This window comes from Syzygium oleosum, unplaced genomic scaffold (genome assembly GCF_021117445.2).
Source record: "Syzygium oleosum isolate NSW1041296 unplaced genomic scaffold, Sole_v2.1 Sole_v2.03, whole genome shotgun sequence".
Taxonomy (NCBI): domain Eukaryota; kingdom Viridiplantae; phylum Streptophyta; class Magnoliopsida; order Myrtales; family Myrtaceae; genus Syzygium; species Syzygium oleosum.
This window is the reverse complement of record NW_026607487.1, coordinates 16,142,396-16,160,430: the sequence shown is the minus strand read 5'-3', so window position 1 is coordinate 16,160,430 and position 18,035 is coordinate 16,142,396. Positions and strand designations below refer to the sequence as shown.

The 18,035-nt window shown below is 40.2% G+C and overlaps 2 protein-coding genes and 1 pseudogene across 3 annotated transcripts; 1 reads left to right on the top strand and 2 right to left on the bottom strand.

Moving 5' to 3' along the window:
• The first annotated feature begins 1,016 nt into the window (after nucleotides 1-1,016).
• Nucleotides 1,017-8,931, top strand: LOC115671769 (uncharacterized). Of its 2 annotated transcripts, none has more exons than XM_056309765.1 (14): nucleotides 1,017-1,335; nucleotides 1,432-1,566; nucleotides 1,960-2,119; nucleotides 2,845-2,924; nucleotides 3,404-3,460; nucleotides 3,543-3,755; nucleotides 3,991-4,119; nucleotides 4,769-5,437; nucleotides 5,952-6,144; nucleotides 6,257-6,450; nucleotides 7,152-7,256; nucleotides 7,376-7,515; nucleotides 7,843-8,121; nucleotides 8,316-8,931. In XM_056309765.1, exons 1-14 carry the CDS (start codon nucleotides 1,108-1,110, stop codon nucleotides 8,578-8,580), a joined length of 2,847 nt encoding a protein of 948 aa, XP_056165740.1. In that variant the 5' UTR covers nucleotides 1,017-1,107; the 3' UTR covers nucleotides 8,581-8,931. The 2 variants fall into 2 exon arrangements, with proteins under 2 accessions (XP_056165740.1, XP_030449265.1); XM_030593405.2 differs by having other exon boundaries at nucleotides 3,401-3,460.
• A 755-nt stretch (nucleotides 8,932-9,686) lies between these two features.
• LOC115671771 (receptor-like protein kinase FERONIA) lies at nucleotides 9,687-15,248 on the bottom strand (annotated as a pseudogene).
• On the bottom strand, nucleotides 14,823-17,587 carry LOC115671770 (receptor-like protein kinase FERONIA). Its single transcript, XM_030593406.2, has one exon. It carries the CDS (start codon nucleotides 17,515-17,517, stop codon nucleotides 15,013-15,015), a length of 2,505 nt encoding a protein of 834 aa, XP_030449266.1. The 5' UTR covers nucleotides 17,518-17,587; the 3' UTR covers nucleotides 14,823-15,012.
• Between the last annotated feature and the right edge of the window lie 448 nt (nucleotides 17,588-18,035).

Sequence of the window (18,035 nt, the reverse complement as noted above, 5' to 3'; positions counted from 1 at the left end):
CCGGCGTCTCGGTAAATTTTTCTGACGCACACACTTGTCTTTATATAATTATATAGAAGTAGATTTATTTGCCTCTAAAAACATATTTGAGGCATGTAAATTTACCTCTAAAAATCTGTTTTGAGGTAAAGACTTTTGCTAATTGCCAAACATACTTGTACTTACCCCGTGTTGTTGCATTAATAATATTTGGAGGTAAATTAATTCCGCCGATGTCAAACTAATCAATTCAAAATTTGAGAATTAGAAGGAAAATCATGTAATTGGCTAAAAAATTTCGCTTCTATTTGTTATTGCCATTGTTGCAAAAAATCGATGGTTGCGATTGAAATCGATTTTGCCAATCATCTGAAATCAATTTGTGTTCCTATTCATCTTGTGGAGCACTTCTGCTCTTAACCACAATTGGATCGTCCGGGCCCAATTACCACCCCCTTTTATTCAACACACGGGAAGGCCCAACAAAGGAAAACCGGCCCATGATTGATCCGACCCGGAATTCCCGACCCGTCATGAAGAGGATTCGGTTCGGATCCGACCCTCCCCTCGTTCATCCATTACTTTAAATTTGGAGAATCGGTATGTGCCAACGAAAATGACATAAACAATCTCTAAAATTTGATCAAATGTGTAACGTGATCCATAAACTTTTCATTTGTTTAATATAGTCTCTGAATTTTAACCCACTGTATAATATGTATAATGAATTTTTAATTTATTCAATGTCGTTTCTGAACTTTTGGTACATATTCAATTTAGTATCCGAATTATATGAAAATATTCAATATAATTTTTCCATTAATTCAAGTTTAATGACTACATTCACGAACTACTTTGAACATTATTGTATAGTGTATGGACTTTATGAAATACGTATTAAAAATTTATGGATCATATTGAATAATATTAAGCTAAAATTTAAAAATTATATCGAATAAATTAAAAATTTAGGGACTGCATTATATATGTGAGCAAAATTTAGTTTTTTATGTCATTATCCCGTCATTCGACTGGTCACCCTCTCCATAAAACTCTCATAAACCCTAAAAACCCTTTCAGTGTCAACCGTCTCTCCCGCACCAATTTCAGCTGGGAAAATCCATCGCCATGGCGAAGAAATCCGGGCTCGCCGGCTCCGGTTCCGGCGACGGGGCGGCGAAGAAGAAGAAGGGCAAGGGCAGGCCGCGCCCCGGTGCGGTCGCCATGAAGGCGAGAGCCCCGGAGCCCAACCCTTTCGAGACCATCTGGTCCCGCCGCAAGTTCGACGTCCTCGGCAAGAAGCGCAAGGGCGAGGAGCGCCGCGTCGGCCTCGCCCGCTCCCGCGCCATCGAGAAGGCAATTCCCACCGACGCCGGCTCGGCCATCCCGTGTGCCTTTTTGTGCTTCATGCGCGGGATTTGTTTTGATTGGGGGTGTTTCGGTTGAATGCAGAGGAAGAATACGCTGTTGAAGGAGTACGAGCGGAGCGGCAAGGCTTCGGTCTTTGTGGATAAGCGGATTGGGGAGGATAAGGAAGGGATGGAAGAGTTCGAAAAGGCTATTCTGAGGTCCCAGCGGGAGTACAAGGTAAGGGATGATGTGAGCGCACTACATTTTGCGTGCCCATTACTTTTTACTTGCTTGCGTTTAAGTAGCAAGAGTTAAGTTGTGGTGGCGGCCGGGAAGTGTCTATACCCTGTTCGCGTGGCCAACACTTTGCAAAGCTGTGTTCAATGAAGCAACTAAGTTTTGAACTTTCTGCAGCGCACTTAACAGGGATGATGTCCTCTTCGGGTTGATATTACACGTTTGCATTTAAGGAGAGGAACCCGTCGTGTTATTTAGTATTGCGTGCACATAACATGCTCGGCCACTGCTGCAGGATTCAATAATTTGTTTAATGAGATTAAATTGGAGTGTTTCCATTCACCTCTCTATAGTGTTCATCGTAGTGTTGTAATTGTATCTTTCATTTTGCAGTTGAAACTGAATAAAAAGAGCAAGTACAATTTATCTGATGGAGAAGAAGATGATCATGAATATGAAGCAGGTGCATTTATGGGAAGGGACGATTTTGAGGATGAAATGTTGCCGGACGATGATGACAATGGTGGTGGTGCCGAAACAGCTGGATCTTACAGTATGTCATGACTCTAGCAATTTCGTGCTAAAGTACTACTGGCCAATGATGTAGGAAATTGAATCTATCTATCTGATAGTTTCTATTTGATCTTGTGAAGAGCATGAATACCTTATTCTCATCGCTGTGCATGATTTGGAGCAGGCATTGGATTAATGATAGACTAGCAACGCAGAATCCAATGCATAGATATTGAATTAGTGATGTTATTTCCTTGCACTTGGGGATGAATGTAGAAGGACTTTGGGGGGCCAAAGTGAAGAAGTTTTAAGGAAGCAAACTACTTTCATTATTGTTAAATGTTAACTTCATATATGTGGAAAAGTCATTTAGATGAAGAGTCTAGATTTGCTTCCTCCATATAAGAAGTCTCCCTCCCAAAGAGCCACCTTTAATGAGGTGAATATCTAGAGAGATGCAGTTTATAGTAAGAATGACTGTGTGGAGTTGATGACATATTTTGGATTTTGACTGAGAATAATAACCCCTTGGATTTTGACTTATGATCTTGCCCATGTCCATTCTTTTATTTGTTTTTTTTAAGGCCTTGTCAATGTGCATCCTTGTAGTTTATTCAATGTCCATTCTTTGTTGTCTTTTTTTGGTTAGCCCTGTCAATGGCCATTCTTATGATTTATGCGCATTTGGCTTGGCTGCTGATGACTCTTGCTGTTTCCCTTTTGGATAGTATTGATATCTGGTAACACTAACTCGTCTTATTGTAGAGAAGTCATCTATCTCAAAGCAACTCTCTACTCAAGGTGCGAATTCACTTGAAACAAATGTAATAGAAGGTGAAGAGAATGTAAGATTTGCTGTATTATCTCACTTACTGCTTATTATCTAACTTACTGCTTTGACATCATTTGAAGTGTGTTTATGCTTTTAGCACTAGGAACTATCCTCCTGGTTGCTAGCTGCTACATCTCCTGTATTATGTTTGAGATATTGGGCGAAAGTTATTTCTCTTAATTTCTGCTTGTGCATCGGTATGGAGAGCCAATGTGATAATTTGGTTTAAGTTGCATCTTTGTATTGTCGATATTATACTTCTTCCTTTGAGTTCCAAATATTCTTTTTATTACTGGGCTACCCTCATGATTAGACATACACCACTTTCTAGCAATTTTTTGTTTTATGGTGAAAGAGCGATGCATGTCAGTTGATGTGACTTCGGATATCTTCCCGTTGTTGCATTTGCACCTGCATCATGCATTCCAATAGATTGTCAACTGATGCTAGATACTGATGTGGTCTTCTTTTGATGGCTTTTGACTTTAGAAGCACAAAAGCAAAAAAGAAGTTATGGAGGAGATTATATTTAAGAGCAAGTTGTTCAAGGTGGGGACTTTTCTTGTTATTGTGTTGCTTCATTCTTGAGGCTGTATTGCACAACGTTTTGATTCTTCTCAATTTTAACCAGGCTCAAAAAGCAAAAGATAAGGAAGAGAACGAGCAATTAATGGAAGAACTAGACAAAAATTTTACCTCCTTAGTGCAGTCTGAAGCTTTACTTTCTTTGACTGAGCCTGGCAAGATGAGTGCATTAAAGGCACTTGTCAACCAGAGTGTCCCGAAAGAGCCTCTGAAGATTACTAAATTCACCGCCACAGAGAAAGCAGAAACTTTTGCTCAGGTAGAGTTCTATTATAATGTTTTTTCCCCATTAATTTGTATTTATCATTCTTAGATAATTTGAACCTTTTGTTCTGTTGGTAGCTGTCAAAATGGTCTCTATCTACCTTGTTATCGGTTCCATTTTGTAGCTTCTGCAGTGTGGCCACCTTTAACACTGTCAGAATTTTTAATCCATCCTGTGAACTGTGATCATTTGTCAGTGTCAGACGCTTAATTGGATCTACTTGTGACAGGACAAGCCTGATACCTATGACAAACTTGTAAAGGAAATGTCATTAGATATGCGAGCTCGGCCATCCGACCGGACGAAGACACCGGAAGAGATTGCCCAGGAAGAAAGAGAACGACTTGAGCAACTCGAGGTATAAAGTGCAATATTTTGTATCTTTTTCTCTTTGATTTCCATCCAGGGCAGTTCTATTTTGCTGGAGTTCTGTAATCAACCATTTAAGAACGCTATCTTCTAGTTCTTATATGGATGGGAAACAGTGGATTAATAGTGGAAAAGATACTGTATTAATGATGTTCGATGTCGTAGCTCATACTTTGTCCTTTCTGGTGTTAGATGTGCTGTTATTGTCTTTGAATAATATCGTCTCTTTATGGTGGAACAATTCAATTCATACAAAATAGTTGTTCTCAAATATTTAGTTTGGTTCAAGTTGATATCTCATTCAAAATTTTGAAGAATATCATTTACTCAAACCATTGCATCACCCTATTAGATTGCAAGTTGTCAGCTAGCTTTCAGCAGTATTAAGGAGGAACATGGCAACTACAGGTGCTCTAATCATCTCAGTAGGACGCTTGCGTAGTTTTCTTTGACCATGCTTATAGTGCTTGTGTGGGCTTTGCTATTTCACCTATGAACCCCATCTCTGACAAGGATACGCTAATTAGGTTTTGGAAGTTGGACGTCCTCTATTAGCTTATAATTATTCAGAAGAGATTGAACCCTTCATTTCAAAGTCGAATGTGATTTTTCACTTTATGATTTTTACTACATGCCAGGAAGATCGTAAGAAAAGGATGCTTGCTACTGATGATAATAGTGATGAGGATGATGAAGATGGTGAGAAACTATCTACTGAGAAGATTAGATCCTTATCAGGCGATGACCTTGGCGATTCCTTCTCACTGGATGAAGAAACCCAGACTAAGAAGGGCTGGGTTGATGAGATTCTTGAAAGAGAGGCTGCTGCTAACTCTGAGGATGAAGATGAGGATTTTTCTGAGGAATTAGACAGTGCTGAAGATGATGGTGGATCTGATGATGACAAAGATGATCATGACAAAACATATCTTCTCAAAGACTGGGAGCAAAGTGATGATGAAACACTTGATGCTGATCTAGAAGAAGAAGAAGAAGGGGAAGAAGAAGAAGATGAAGGGGAAGAAGAGGAAGATTACAATGATGCTGGTGAGAATAGTAAAGTACAAGTTGGGCATGTAGACAATAAAACAATGAAGAATGTGGATGTGCATGAAAATAAGAAGAAAGTTGCCAAACTTTCTGAAGGGACAAGCATCCTTCCCTTTTTGATTGAAGCACCAACAAGCTTGGAAGAATTTAATGTTCTGTTGGAGAATCGTTCCAATTCCGATATCGTTCTATTGATTACTCGAATTCGGGCTAGCAATGCAATAGCTCTTGCTGCAGAAAATCGAAAAAAGATGCAGGTATGAATCATTATCTGGCTATATTATGCTTTGACAGGACATTCTACTGCATGTAATCTTCTATTTCTTAACTGTTTACTTTAGCCAATTAATTGTGTTTCACTTGTGGTTTTCTCTGATTTGATAGAGTTCTGAATTATTTGATATAATTATTGTTTAGGGTAAATGTTCATTTAATAAAATAATAAGACCTATACAATCAAAGTAGGCATTTATTGCCTACATAAATTCAGGTTGTTTTCCAGCATTGTATTGTGTTGAGTATCTATTTGTTTTCTTTGATACAGGTTGAAAAACTATCTGTAGTTAAATAGAACATTTTAGGCCGGTTTTACAATTTCATTTAGAGTAACTTTGCCCTTTTCTTAATGATTTTTGGTGATGCATTTGAGGAGTAGCCAAACACTCTACTGTCCAAATTTGTTGCAGAAGCCTATGGTCTGAGTTTTCACTTCTTGTCAATACAGTTCGCAGGCATTTCTGAGGATGATCTGAGATGTATCTCATTTTGCAGGTGTTTTACGGTGTACTGCTGCAGTATTTTGCCGTCTTAGCAAGTAAAAAGCCATTGAATTTTCAGTTGTTAAATATGTTGGTCAAGCCATTAATAGAAATGAGCACAGAGATTCCATACTTCGCGGCAATTTGTGCTCGTGAAAGAATCCTAAGAACTCGAACACAGTTCTGTGAGGTCATTAAGAACTCAGGTTAGCTGCAGGGGAAAATTATATAACAATCTTATTGCTGGATGAAAGTTTGGAAAAGTTTTGTTGAATGTATTAGATGCTAATTGTCTGTTGTTCCCTTTACATTGGATAGACATCAGCAGTTGGCCGTCTCTGAAGACGTTGTTCCTTTTGCGGCTATGGTCACTGATATTTCCATGCTCCGACTTTCGTCATGTTGTCATGACCCCGGCTGCCTTGTTAATGTGTGAATATCTAATGCGTTGCCCCATTCTTTCGGGCCGGGATGTTGCTCTAGGGTCTTTTCTATGCTCTATGCTTCTCTCGGTATGTTCTCAAAACATATTTCTACTTCAAGTTGTTGCATATTGGATTTCTTTCCACAACAGGTCACTGAGATATATTTTTTATTTTGGTCAATAATGGCATGCAATGCACTGTAGTTCAATGTCACTAATTTGAGGGTCCATTATCGCTTTTGTGCCTTGGACTTGTTTGGGTGTGTGAACAAGTTCTTTTAAAAACTCCTTGTTCCTCTCATTGTGGTTCAGTTGGTTACTTTTTCTTACCGTGTGAGTATTTCCATTGTTGTGTTGTGGAATTTCTTCTTGTGGGTAGTGCCTTCGTACATGCTTAGCATTTCGTTAAGATCAGTGTACATTGTCACAGCTGTCCTACAAATTAAGGTCAATGGTAGTTGCTAAGTGATTGATTTTATTGATTTATACTTGCTACCATTGTGTAGACCATGTATTATTATCCATAATTCATAAATGTTTTTTTTCATGTCCTATAGGTTGTTTACAATGATTGGACATGATGTAAGTTAATTGCTTGCTAAGAATGCTTGCTGCTGGGTTTCTGCTTGAGCTAAATAGTCATTTTCTTCAGCACTCTTGACATGGTGTTTTCAGTTTTTTACATTCAATTTGCAACCTTGATTATATAGTGGTTGGTATTTTGAAGCTTCATTATTGGTTTTTAGATGTGCAGCTGCAATTAACTGATGTCACTTGTTTTTATTGAAGGTAACTAAACAATCTCAGAAGTTTTGTCCAGAGGCCATAATGTTTCTAAAAACTTTGCTCTCTGCAGCGATGGACAGGAAAATAGGACCTAACCAAAATTCTCAGGTACATGTCATGGTTTTCCTTTCCATATGTGAATCTGCCTGACAACTTGGGAATTTCAAGGAGACTGATGGGTTGCGATGAAATTGACTGGTATACATGTGTATGTTTTCTTGTGACAGTTTGGCGGTCTTATCGAATTTAGAGTGCAAAGGCCTCTACTTTGTATTCGTGAATGTGCAAGTGAATTTAGCCCTTTGAATTTTCTGAGAATAATTGACATGCCTGAGGAATCCCCTTTTTTCAGCTCCGATGGTTTCAGGTTAGTATGTTTTGGGTTTATCTTTTATCTCTTCTTTGCCCACCGTTCTTTTTAGTGCAGTACGGATGTTAGCTAATTGCAGTTTTCAAATGTCCATCCCTGTAATCAGAAGAAGTGAAATCTGCTCACAAGGATCTCATTGTGTATAAAATGTCATGATGGCTAAATGCATCCGTATGTCTATCTTCAGTCAAGTAATCTAGGTGGTGAGGTGGTGGTGTGTGATTGAAACTATCGTACGACCAGGGTACCTACATATATTTTCTTTATTGAAGAGTTTCAGGAGTCATATCATTTTGTTTAAAATACGAACTCGTTTATATGCAGGGCTAGCGTATTGGCTTCTGTGATTGAGACCCTTAGCGGTTTCGCCAGTATATATGGGAAATTAAGTTCGTTCCCTGAAATATTCATGCCAATTTCAACTTTGTTACTTGAAGTGGCACAACAACAAAACATGCCAAATGAGTTGCAAAATAAATTTGAGGATGTTGCTCAACTTATCAAGAGAAAAGCTGATGAACATCAGATGCTCCGGCAACCACTTCAACTGCGGAAGCAAAAGCCAGTGCCCATCAAGCAACTTAATCCTAAGTTTGAGGAGAAGTACTCTCTCTCTCTCTCTCTCTCTCTCGCAGATGTGGAGGTGTCATGCATGTAGTGTTTTGAATACGTGTAGTGCACCTTATTCACTGTATGCTTGGTGAAGACTGCATTCATCGGAATTTTTCCCTCTGTTAGTAAATGATTTACGTCAAGTATAATCTGATGGAGATATTTCCTTTTTTTTTTCCTGACAGCTTTGTTAAGGGTAGAGATTATGATCCAGATCGTGAACGTGCTGAAAGGAGAAAGTTGAAGAAACTTATCAAGCAGGAAGCCAAAGGGGCGGTTCGTGAACTTCGTAAAGACAATTATTTCTTATTTGAGGTGAAAGAAAAAGATAAGGCATTGCTGGAACAAGAAAAATCGGAGAAGTACGGAAGAGCTAAAGCTTTTCTGCAAGAGCAGGAGCATGCTTTTAAATCGGGACAACTTGGAAAAGGCAGTAAGAGGAGGAGATGAAAGCAGGACTTGGCAATACTTTTTCATCAAAGAGTATGTTGGACTGTAAAGGAGGTTCAATGCTTGGGACTTGTGAATTCGGCTTCCGATTGTAGAAGAGCTGCTTGTTGCGTAGTAGAGGATATTGATGCAATGCGGCTGAGTACGTGCGGCATATAGATATTGCAGCAGATGAGTAAGTGATATACCAAGAGCAGTTTTTCCAGTCATGCTCCAGCTTGTTGAATCAAGGGCTAGTGTGAAAAGGAATCCAATATTTTGAGGGACATTATTCCTGTAGGAATGTCATTTGAATTTTGAAACAGTTATGTAAAACAGTGCTAATATTATCGTATTGGCTTTTGGTTCCAATACCGGCGATTTATGTTTGATTCTAGTTAAAATACATGTATGATCTATGGTTGTTGCTAGACCATTTACAATATCTAAAAGATATGAGAAATGAATGTAACGGAAGAAATCCTTCAGTGATGGCATCGCAATGTTGAACTGTGTGAAATCCCATTCTTTTTGGTTATTGAAGTCCAATTAAATTTCTAGAGTAACTTGAGGAAGTACATATTCTCGAGATTAGGCATCACTGGATCTCTTCAAGAACAAATGCAGTGCCACTTTGAATGTTGATTTATCCAGCTTTAAGTCGGATGCCACAGTAGCATATATAAGGCATGGATGACAAATTATGCTCGTCTATTTACTAATAGTAAGTTCTCTAATTATGCTTATATGTCTATATAGTATTTTCTAGCCATATATGTATTTCTATACATCTGTTGAATGTAGTTACATTGCATTTGGCATATGACATGAGCGTAGCTATTATTTCTCAAGAGTTTTGTCCCTCATCTTTAGAATATGTTGGTAGCTATGACCTGTGAAAATTCAAGATTCATCTTGTATTCAATTCTCTAAAAATAGCACTATGATAGAGTTGTTCTCTCTAGGATCCAGAGCGACATCCGAAATTGGTTGACTGGATCGCATTTACCCTTTTTTCTGTCCGAACGAGACAGGTTGCGATTCCTCTTTCTCTGTACGGGTTGCCAGTTGCATGTACTTTTTTCATTTCTGGAGTGGAGAGTGATGAGCAAAGATTGATACGAAAGTGAAGAAGAAGACCAAAACAGCAATTACACAACGGGATCTACTTGAATTTAAGTTTTACAAGGAGCAGCAGTGAACATAAAGATATAGCTACACAGACAATAGCCTCTCTGGCTTCACTTATTGATCCTTCATCGAGCAGAAGGGTGGATAATTTCAGAAAATTCTGCCCCGATATTCATATGGGAGTTATATAATTGATGAGCTGCTAATATTGACGAATCGCCGGTAAATATCTTATTTGCTGGACCACAGAGCTTTTCTCCGTCCGCCCTGCTCTGCTGCTGCAAAGCTAGCTCTAGATTGCATAAAACTTCTCCCATTGACGGTCTCTCTCTTCCCGTTTCTGCCAAACACTTTACTGCTATATCAGTGAATGTCTTGAAACATCCAGGGTCGATCTTTCCTTGTAGGTATGGATCCATGATCTGACCAAGCGTACCTGAATGATAACATTTTAGGGCCCATTCAGCCAGACTCTGCGGTCCATCCTCGTTACCATGTGCAATAATATTGCAGGTTTGGCACAGAGAACTTCAAACAACACTACTCCGAATGAGTATACATCTGACTTTGCTGTAAGCTTGAGACAGCGATAATACTCGGGGTCAAGATATCCTATGCTTCCTTTTACCACAGTGCTAACTTGCATGTCGGGTTGGTTCATTGCATCGGCCCAAGTTTCGACAATCCAAAGTCGGACACCTTAGCTTCCCATCTGTTGTCCAACAGTATGTTGCTGCTCTTCACATCTCGGTGGATGACAATCTGCTTGGAGCCAGTGTGGAGGTAGTGTAATCCGCGTGCTGCGCCAATGCAAATTTTGAGTCTTTTCTTCAATGGAAGTGGAGGGCTGTTGGTCTTATATAGATGTTCTCGCAAGGTCCCTTGACCCATGAAGTTATAGATGAGTATCATTTCTTTGTCCTCCAAGCAATACCCTATAAGAGAGACAAGGTGGTGATGGCGAAGCTTTGAGAGCATGGATATTTCGGTTTGAAACTCGTGTAAGCCCTGGTGCGAAGAAGGATCGGCACGCTTTACAGCAACCAAAGTCGCACCGCCATCCAAGGATCCCCTATAGACCTTCCCAAATCCCCCGGTTCCGATGAGAACGTCATCAGAAAAGTTGTTGGTTGCGGACTTGATCTTTGTCAATGGGACGGCATTGTCCCCAAATGGCTTGCAGCTTTTTGAACTTCGGTTTTGGCATAGGGAGATTGCGCCAGACCACTCTGAAGGTATGTACAACAGTGTAAAGGAAAATAGAAAAAGCACTGCAACAACCCCATACATGATGCCAAAACCAATTCGAGTAGCTTTATCTTCTCTGTAAAGCGAACCATGAGAAGTTGCTGTACCAAATGGATCGAGCCCTGCCAAATTATCACTGTAGTCTGGTAATTTGAATATCTCCAACCCATTCAAGATGCCCAGACAATCACATTCAGGTGGACCATTATCTCTACGTATTGTGATCTGCAGATGCTCCATTCCTCCATCTTGTTCTGAGCAATTAATAATATAATCTCGATAGACTGGCCTCCCAGGCATACCACTCCATCTCACTATATCAGCGTTATTTTCGACGGTTATATTATTGATGTAGACTTTGAAAACCCTTCCATTTTGTCGGATCTCTCTTGTGATATCGCAGAAATGAAGCCTGACAAGGTAGCAGGACCCCGAATTCACGAGGAATGACCAGTTCATATCTCCAGCAGAGTGTGGACTTAATGTTCTTGCTGTCGAGTAGACCTTCTCTGGTGCAGTGTACGCAGGCACCTCAGGGCTGTACATTATTTCAAGCTCAGATCGCAGAATAGAAGTGGGGGGTCCATGGGCAATGAAGTAATATTTATCTCCTAACCACAAGCGCGACAATCCGGCATCGCGCTCAGGAGGGATGTCATGGCCACCTACATTTACCCTGTGCACTGTCTCGAGCACTGTGTAATTTGCAGCATATATTCGGGAGGAATTACCAACAAGTGGATGTGGAACATCTTGTATGTATAGATTCGCAGGCATAGTCACGACTTCGATCTTGTTCACAAATGCATAGGCTTCGGAATGACTGGATGAAGGGGTAAATGTGATGCTTAGCATTTGGGCATCCACCTTTAGGACAAATTCTCGAATCACATACTTAATATCTGAAGGATCTCTTGAATAAGAGGACTGGGAGGTTCGCAACAAAGTGTATTGACCGATGCTGATAGAGAATAGTGCATCCGATACATTTAGGCCTGGATACGTGGCTAGACAGAAATGAAGTCTGATGAACTTGTGTCCAGGAGAGACAGTAAAGTTGTGGGTAAATTGTGTACGAAATATACAAACAAATATCTTGGAATGCACCGTGGTACCAGAGTCCTCGAGATCGGCTTCATTGGCTTCAACTTTGAGGCTGAGACTTTTTATCTGGACATCAGATGTTATCACTTCCGCGGAAGAATCACAGTAGTATGTCGTTATCTCCATTGGCACGGGAGAGTGTTCATCTGCATACACGACTATAAAGTTTTTTTCTAGGAAGAGACCGAGGTAACATAGAACAAGAATTAGTCGCATGTTGGTTTTGACCATGGTGTGTACGTACTACATGGAACTTGAGAAGAATGATGATGCAGAAACGGAAATTTGAAACTCCCACAGAGCAAGTCTTTTTGGTTAGATATCAAAGTCTTGTTAGCTTCCGTAATACCGCGAACAGAAATGGACTCCTGGAGCTTGACCTCTTCCTGCCATCTAATTCTGAGATAGAAGTAGAAGAAAAAGGCAATGCAGATTACGTGTTCTAAGCGAAGACTTTGGAATATGACACATCAAGTCTGCTCAAGTGGCTATCCTGGCTGGATCCTACAATGGAGATTGATTGTGAATGCAGAGAGGTATATGTTTCTTTTGGCAACGGGTACATTGTATAGATGCCAAAGGGAAATCTTCTGAGAGTAATTATAGAAGTATTGATGATCTCAGAGAATTGATATAGCAACTCTTTTGGTTAGACAGCTGTCCTACTACAGGGGAAAGATGTAGCCTCCTAGAGTTTGACCTCTGCAGCTCAACAATTCAGACACAAAGAAACAAAGGAAGCAGTCAGTCACGTAGCATATACGTTCTTGGCGAGACTTGACTGCTTAAATTGGCTAGTTGTCAGTCCAAATCAAAGACCAATTAATTCTGGGATCAATTGTCAAGAGTGTCTAAAGGCCGCTCAATGTAGCAATGCTAGGAAAGTTACTGGACATAGGCGCTTCAGTACATTCCTATCGACCATCACCGTCTCAAAGTCCTAGTTTTGAATGGATCAACGTCGTTGGAGGATCTGAATCTCTTGAAAGAAGTCATCGAATGAACCTCTTGATATATATATTTTATTTTTTTTCGGCCATTACAGATTCCCATAAGTCAGGTTCTACCCTAAAATCACGTTCACCCCTTATCTCTTTGACTGCATAGCCAATAAAAAGCAATCTCTCATGTCTCTTTATCCTGGGGGTTTTCGTCAAAAGGCAAAAGAATTGTCCCATTGACAATGAGATATAATGATTTCTAACCATTGGCTAGGCTCAGACAATGGAAGAATACTTTAATATAGTAAGAAATGGTTATGTGATGAAATTTCAAATTCGTTCTTTTCGACGTGCAAATATTGACTCGACATACGAGCTATAATTAAATGATAAGAAAGTTAGATAGAATGAAGTTTTGTGGTTGAGCCTCATCATCACAAAGCTCCATTCTCTCACTCTTCCCTTTACATTACTTAAAAACCATTACCTTTTATATTAATTAGTAAAAACAAACTTGAATAATCCACCTAGTTCACATTGATGCAATATAAAGCGGTCATGCGTAGTTACTTATATATGCTGATTGATATGTGACTTAACTTTATATGTTGGCTAATAAGAAATACAAGCTGATTGAAATAGTTTAAAAATTATATTAACATAATAAAACAGTTAGTTGTGTCTACTTAGAAACCATTACCTTTTACATAGGCTAGATAAATAAAACCTAATTATTTCATTTATCTAACATTGGTTTCCTAAAAGATTTTAAGATGGATTCATCTCTAATTGTATTATCATCTATAATCACCTTATATACATATAATTAAAATTAAAATGTTGCGCATTAATTATTTACAAGTTAATGCTTTAATAATTTAATTTTCAAGTAAATCGATGATGTTTTATCTTGGAATATGTCATGATGGGGTGGTCCACGATGTTGTATGATCGGTAACGTGACGGAAGCGGATCGTAACTTTGCAATTAAATCGGGAGCCGTAGAAACGATAGAGAAATAAAATAAGAAACAATAAAATGACACGAGAAATTTATGTGATTCGGTCCGAATGTCGAAATCTACGTTCACGGGGAGAACCGATAAATAATTCACTAATAAATCGGAGAATTATAGGATTATAATCACTCACGCTTAAATATTTTCTAGCCCTAATATATATCTAGTACCTATAGTATTTAATAACTCAACTCGATGGACTCTCTCTCTCTCTATGCACAAATATCTCCGAGCTCACGCCTCTCTTCTGGAGCCCTCTTCTCGGCTTGCTTTTTTTCTCTACGTCCTCTGCTCCCCCTTTCATAGGAGAATGGATGTAGAAATGAGACAAATGGCGCCCATCTTCAGAAGCCAATGCGTCTTCGTGCAATTAATGATGGCATGTGCGCATGACCATCATGCACCGCCACAAGAAAAATGAACAAGGCTTCTGCCTTCTTTCTTTCTTTCTTCATTTAACAACAAAAGACAAAGGAAGCCCACAAAAGTTGACCAAAAATAGAGAGAAAGAGGACAGCGGCGCTCACTTCTTCCTCTATGGGCGTGCATTCACATCATGTGCATGCATTTAAGAGGAAGAAGAAAATGGACGTGGAGGCATGCACATAAACCCATGTGCAGAAGATTTGTCCATCTTCATTTAATGCTCCACGATTGGCGCTGTTCTTGTTGAATGCTCCACGGATGTTCTTTTCCTTTCCAGAGTATTAATAAACGTTGAGCGTGCGAATTAAGTATCACGTATGGCTCAAACTCGAGACACAATTTAACACACGAAACAAAACATTACAGAGTATATACTCAGTACACACCACAACGGGTTGCCAGTTGCCTATACTTTTTTCATTTCTGGAGAGTGATGAGCAAAGATTGATCCGAAAGTGAAGAAGAAGACCCATACAGCAATTACACAACGGGATCTACTTGAATTTAAGTTTTACAAGGAGCAGCAGTGAACATAAAGATATAGCTACACAGACAATAACCTCTCTGGCTTCGCTTATTGATCCTTCATCGAGCAGATGGATGGATAATTTCAGAAAATTCTGCCCCGATATTCTTATCGGAGTTATATAATTGATGAGCTGCTAATATCGACGAATCGCCGGCCAGTACCTTATTTGCTGGACCACAGAGCTTTTCTCCGTCCGCCCTGCTCTGCTGCTGCAAAGCTAGCTCTAGATTCCATAAAACATCTCCCATTGATGGTCTCTCTCTTCCTGTTTCTGCCAAACACTTTACTGCTACATCAGTGAATGTCTTGAAACATCTAGGGTCGATCTTTCCTTGTAGATATGGATCCATGATCTGACCAAGTATACCTGAATGATAACATTTTAAGGCCCATTCAGCCAGACTCTGCGGTCCATCCTCATTCCCATGTGCAGGTACTATTGCAGGTTTGGCGCAGAGAACTTCAAACAACACCACTCCGAATGAGTACACATCAGACTTAGCTGTAAGTTTGAGACAGCGATAATATTCGGGGTCAAGATATCCTATGCTTCCTTTTACTTTGGTGCTAACATGCATGTCGCATTGGTTCATTGCATCAGGCCCAAGTTTAGATAATCCAAAGTCGGATACCTTAGCCTCCCATCTCTTGTCCAACAGTATGTTGCTGCTCTTTACATCACGGTGGATGACAATCTGCTTTGAACCTGTGTGCAGGTAGTGCAACCCGCGTGCTGCACCGATGCAAATTTTGAGTCTTTTCTTCCATGGAAGTGGAGGATTTTTGGTCTTGTACAAATGTTCTCGCAAGGTCCCTCGAGCCATAAAGTTATAGATGAGTATCATCTCTTTTTTCTCAAAACAGTACCCAATGAGAGAGACGAGGTGGTGATGGCGAAGGTTTGATAGCAAGGAGATTTCGGTTTGAAACTCATGTAAACCCTGGTGCGAAGAGGAATCTGCACGCTTTATAGCAACTGCCCTGGCTTCTCCATCTAACCATCCCCTATAGACCTTCCCAAATCCGCCGGTTCCAATGAGAACAGCATCGGAGAAGTTGTTGGTTGCCGACTTGATCTTTGTCAGTGAGATGACATTCTCCCAGTGTGGCCTGCATGGCTTTGGGCTTTGATTTCGGAATCGGGAGAAAAAGCTAAACCACCCCGAAGGTATGTAAAGTATACAGAAACACAGAGAAATCAATGCTGGGATCCCACATACAATAAACAGGACAATCCGGAAAATTGTCTGATTGTTGTGAAGCGAGCTCTGAGAAGTATTGGAACCAAATGGATAGAGGCCTGCAAAGTTACCAGTAGAGTCTGGTAATTTGAAAATTTCCAGCCCATTCAAGATTCCCTGATCGTAAAATCTAGGCGATGCATTACTATGTATTGTGATCTCCAGATACTCTAATCCTGTTTCTGGCGTATCCCTCAATGAGGTTGAAGTAAAAGAAGAATTGATAATATAGTCTCTATAAACAGGCCGTCCTGGCATACCGCTCCACTTCATGATATCTGCTTGATTTTCTGCAGTAGCCTTATTAAAATAGACTTGGAAAACCCTTTCATTTTGAATGATTCCTCTTGTGATCTCGCAAAAGTGAAACCTGACGAGGTAGCAGAACCCAGAACTTACAGGGAATGACCAGCTCAAATCCCCTTGAGGAGTAGTACTACCGTAGGGAATCAATGTTCTAGCCGTGGAGTAGACCGTCACTGGTGCAGTGTAATCAGGCACCTCCGGGCTGTAACTTATTTTGACCTTGGATGAGTGAATAGCCATGGAGGCTCTAGAAGGCATAAGAAAACCTTCATCTCCTGACCACGAACGCAACATGCCGGTGTCATGTTCAGGGGGGATGGGTTGCCCGCCTATGTTAACCCTGTACATTGTTTCGAGTGCTGTACGATTGTAGGCATAGAATTGGGATGGATTTCCTATAAGTGGAAGTCGAACATCTCGGATGTACAGGTTTCGAGGCATCGACATGACCTCAATCTTGTTCACAAATGCATAGGCATTGGAATGATCAGGTGAGGGGGTAAATGTTATGTTCAGAACGTGGCAATCCACCTCCACAATGAATTCTCGAATCACATGCTCTATATCTGAAGGATTACTCGTATAGGAGGATTGGGAGGTTCGCAACAATGTGTATGGCCCCACGCTGACAGAGAACAATGCGTCAAATATGTCTAAACCGGGATAGGGGGCTGGATAAAAATGAAGTCGAATGAAGTTGGGGCCGGGAGAGACAGAAAACGGGTGGGTCATCGGTGTGAGGTAAATACAAGCGGATGACTTGGGATCCTTCGGGGTACCGGGATCCTGGGAGGCATCTCTATTGGCTTTGACTGCAAAGCTGAGGCTTTTTCTCTGGACATCAGATGATATATCTCCTGCTGAAGAGTCGCAGTTCAGTGTTACCTTCTCGGTCGGCACGTAAGGAGGTTTACCGGCACGTGTAAGGACCACAAAGTTTGTTTCTAGCAACAAGAACAGCACGGAATATAGCTGAAGTATTGAGGCATGTCTGTTTTTGCAATTCGTGTACATTGGATGGATATCAAAGGGAAATATTCTGAGAGGAATTAGAGAAGGATTGATGATCTCAGAGAAACAGGACTTTGATACTTGATATAGCAAGTGTTTTGTTTAGATAGCTCTCCTACTACAGTGGAAAGAAGTACACTCCTATAATTTGACCTCTGCTGGCGAATAATTCAGACACAAACAAACATGAAAGCAGTCAGTCGCGTAGGATATACGTTCCTGGCGAGTAATTGACTGCTTAATTTAAGCAAGTTGTCAGTCCAAATCAAAGACGAATTAATTCTCAGATCAAATTGTCAATAGCGTCTAAAGTCCGCTCGATGTGGCAATGCTCGGAAAGTTCCTGGAAACAGACGCTTCAGCACATTCCTATTGCCCATTCACTGTCTTGAAGTCCTAGTTTTGAATGGATTAGCCTCGTTAGAGAATCTATATCTCTCGACCAGAGGATGAATCTCTTGATTACATATGCCGCTTCATCATTGGGGTTTTCATCGAAAGGATTAAGAGTTGTACCAATG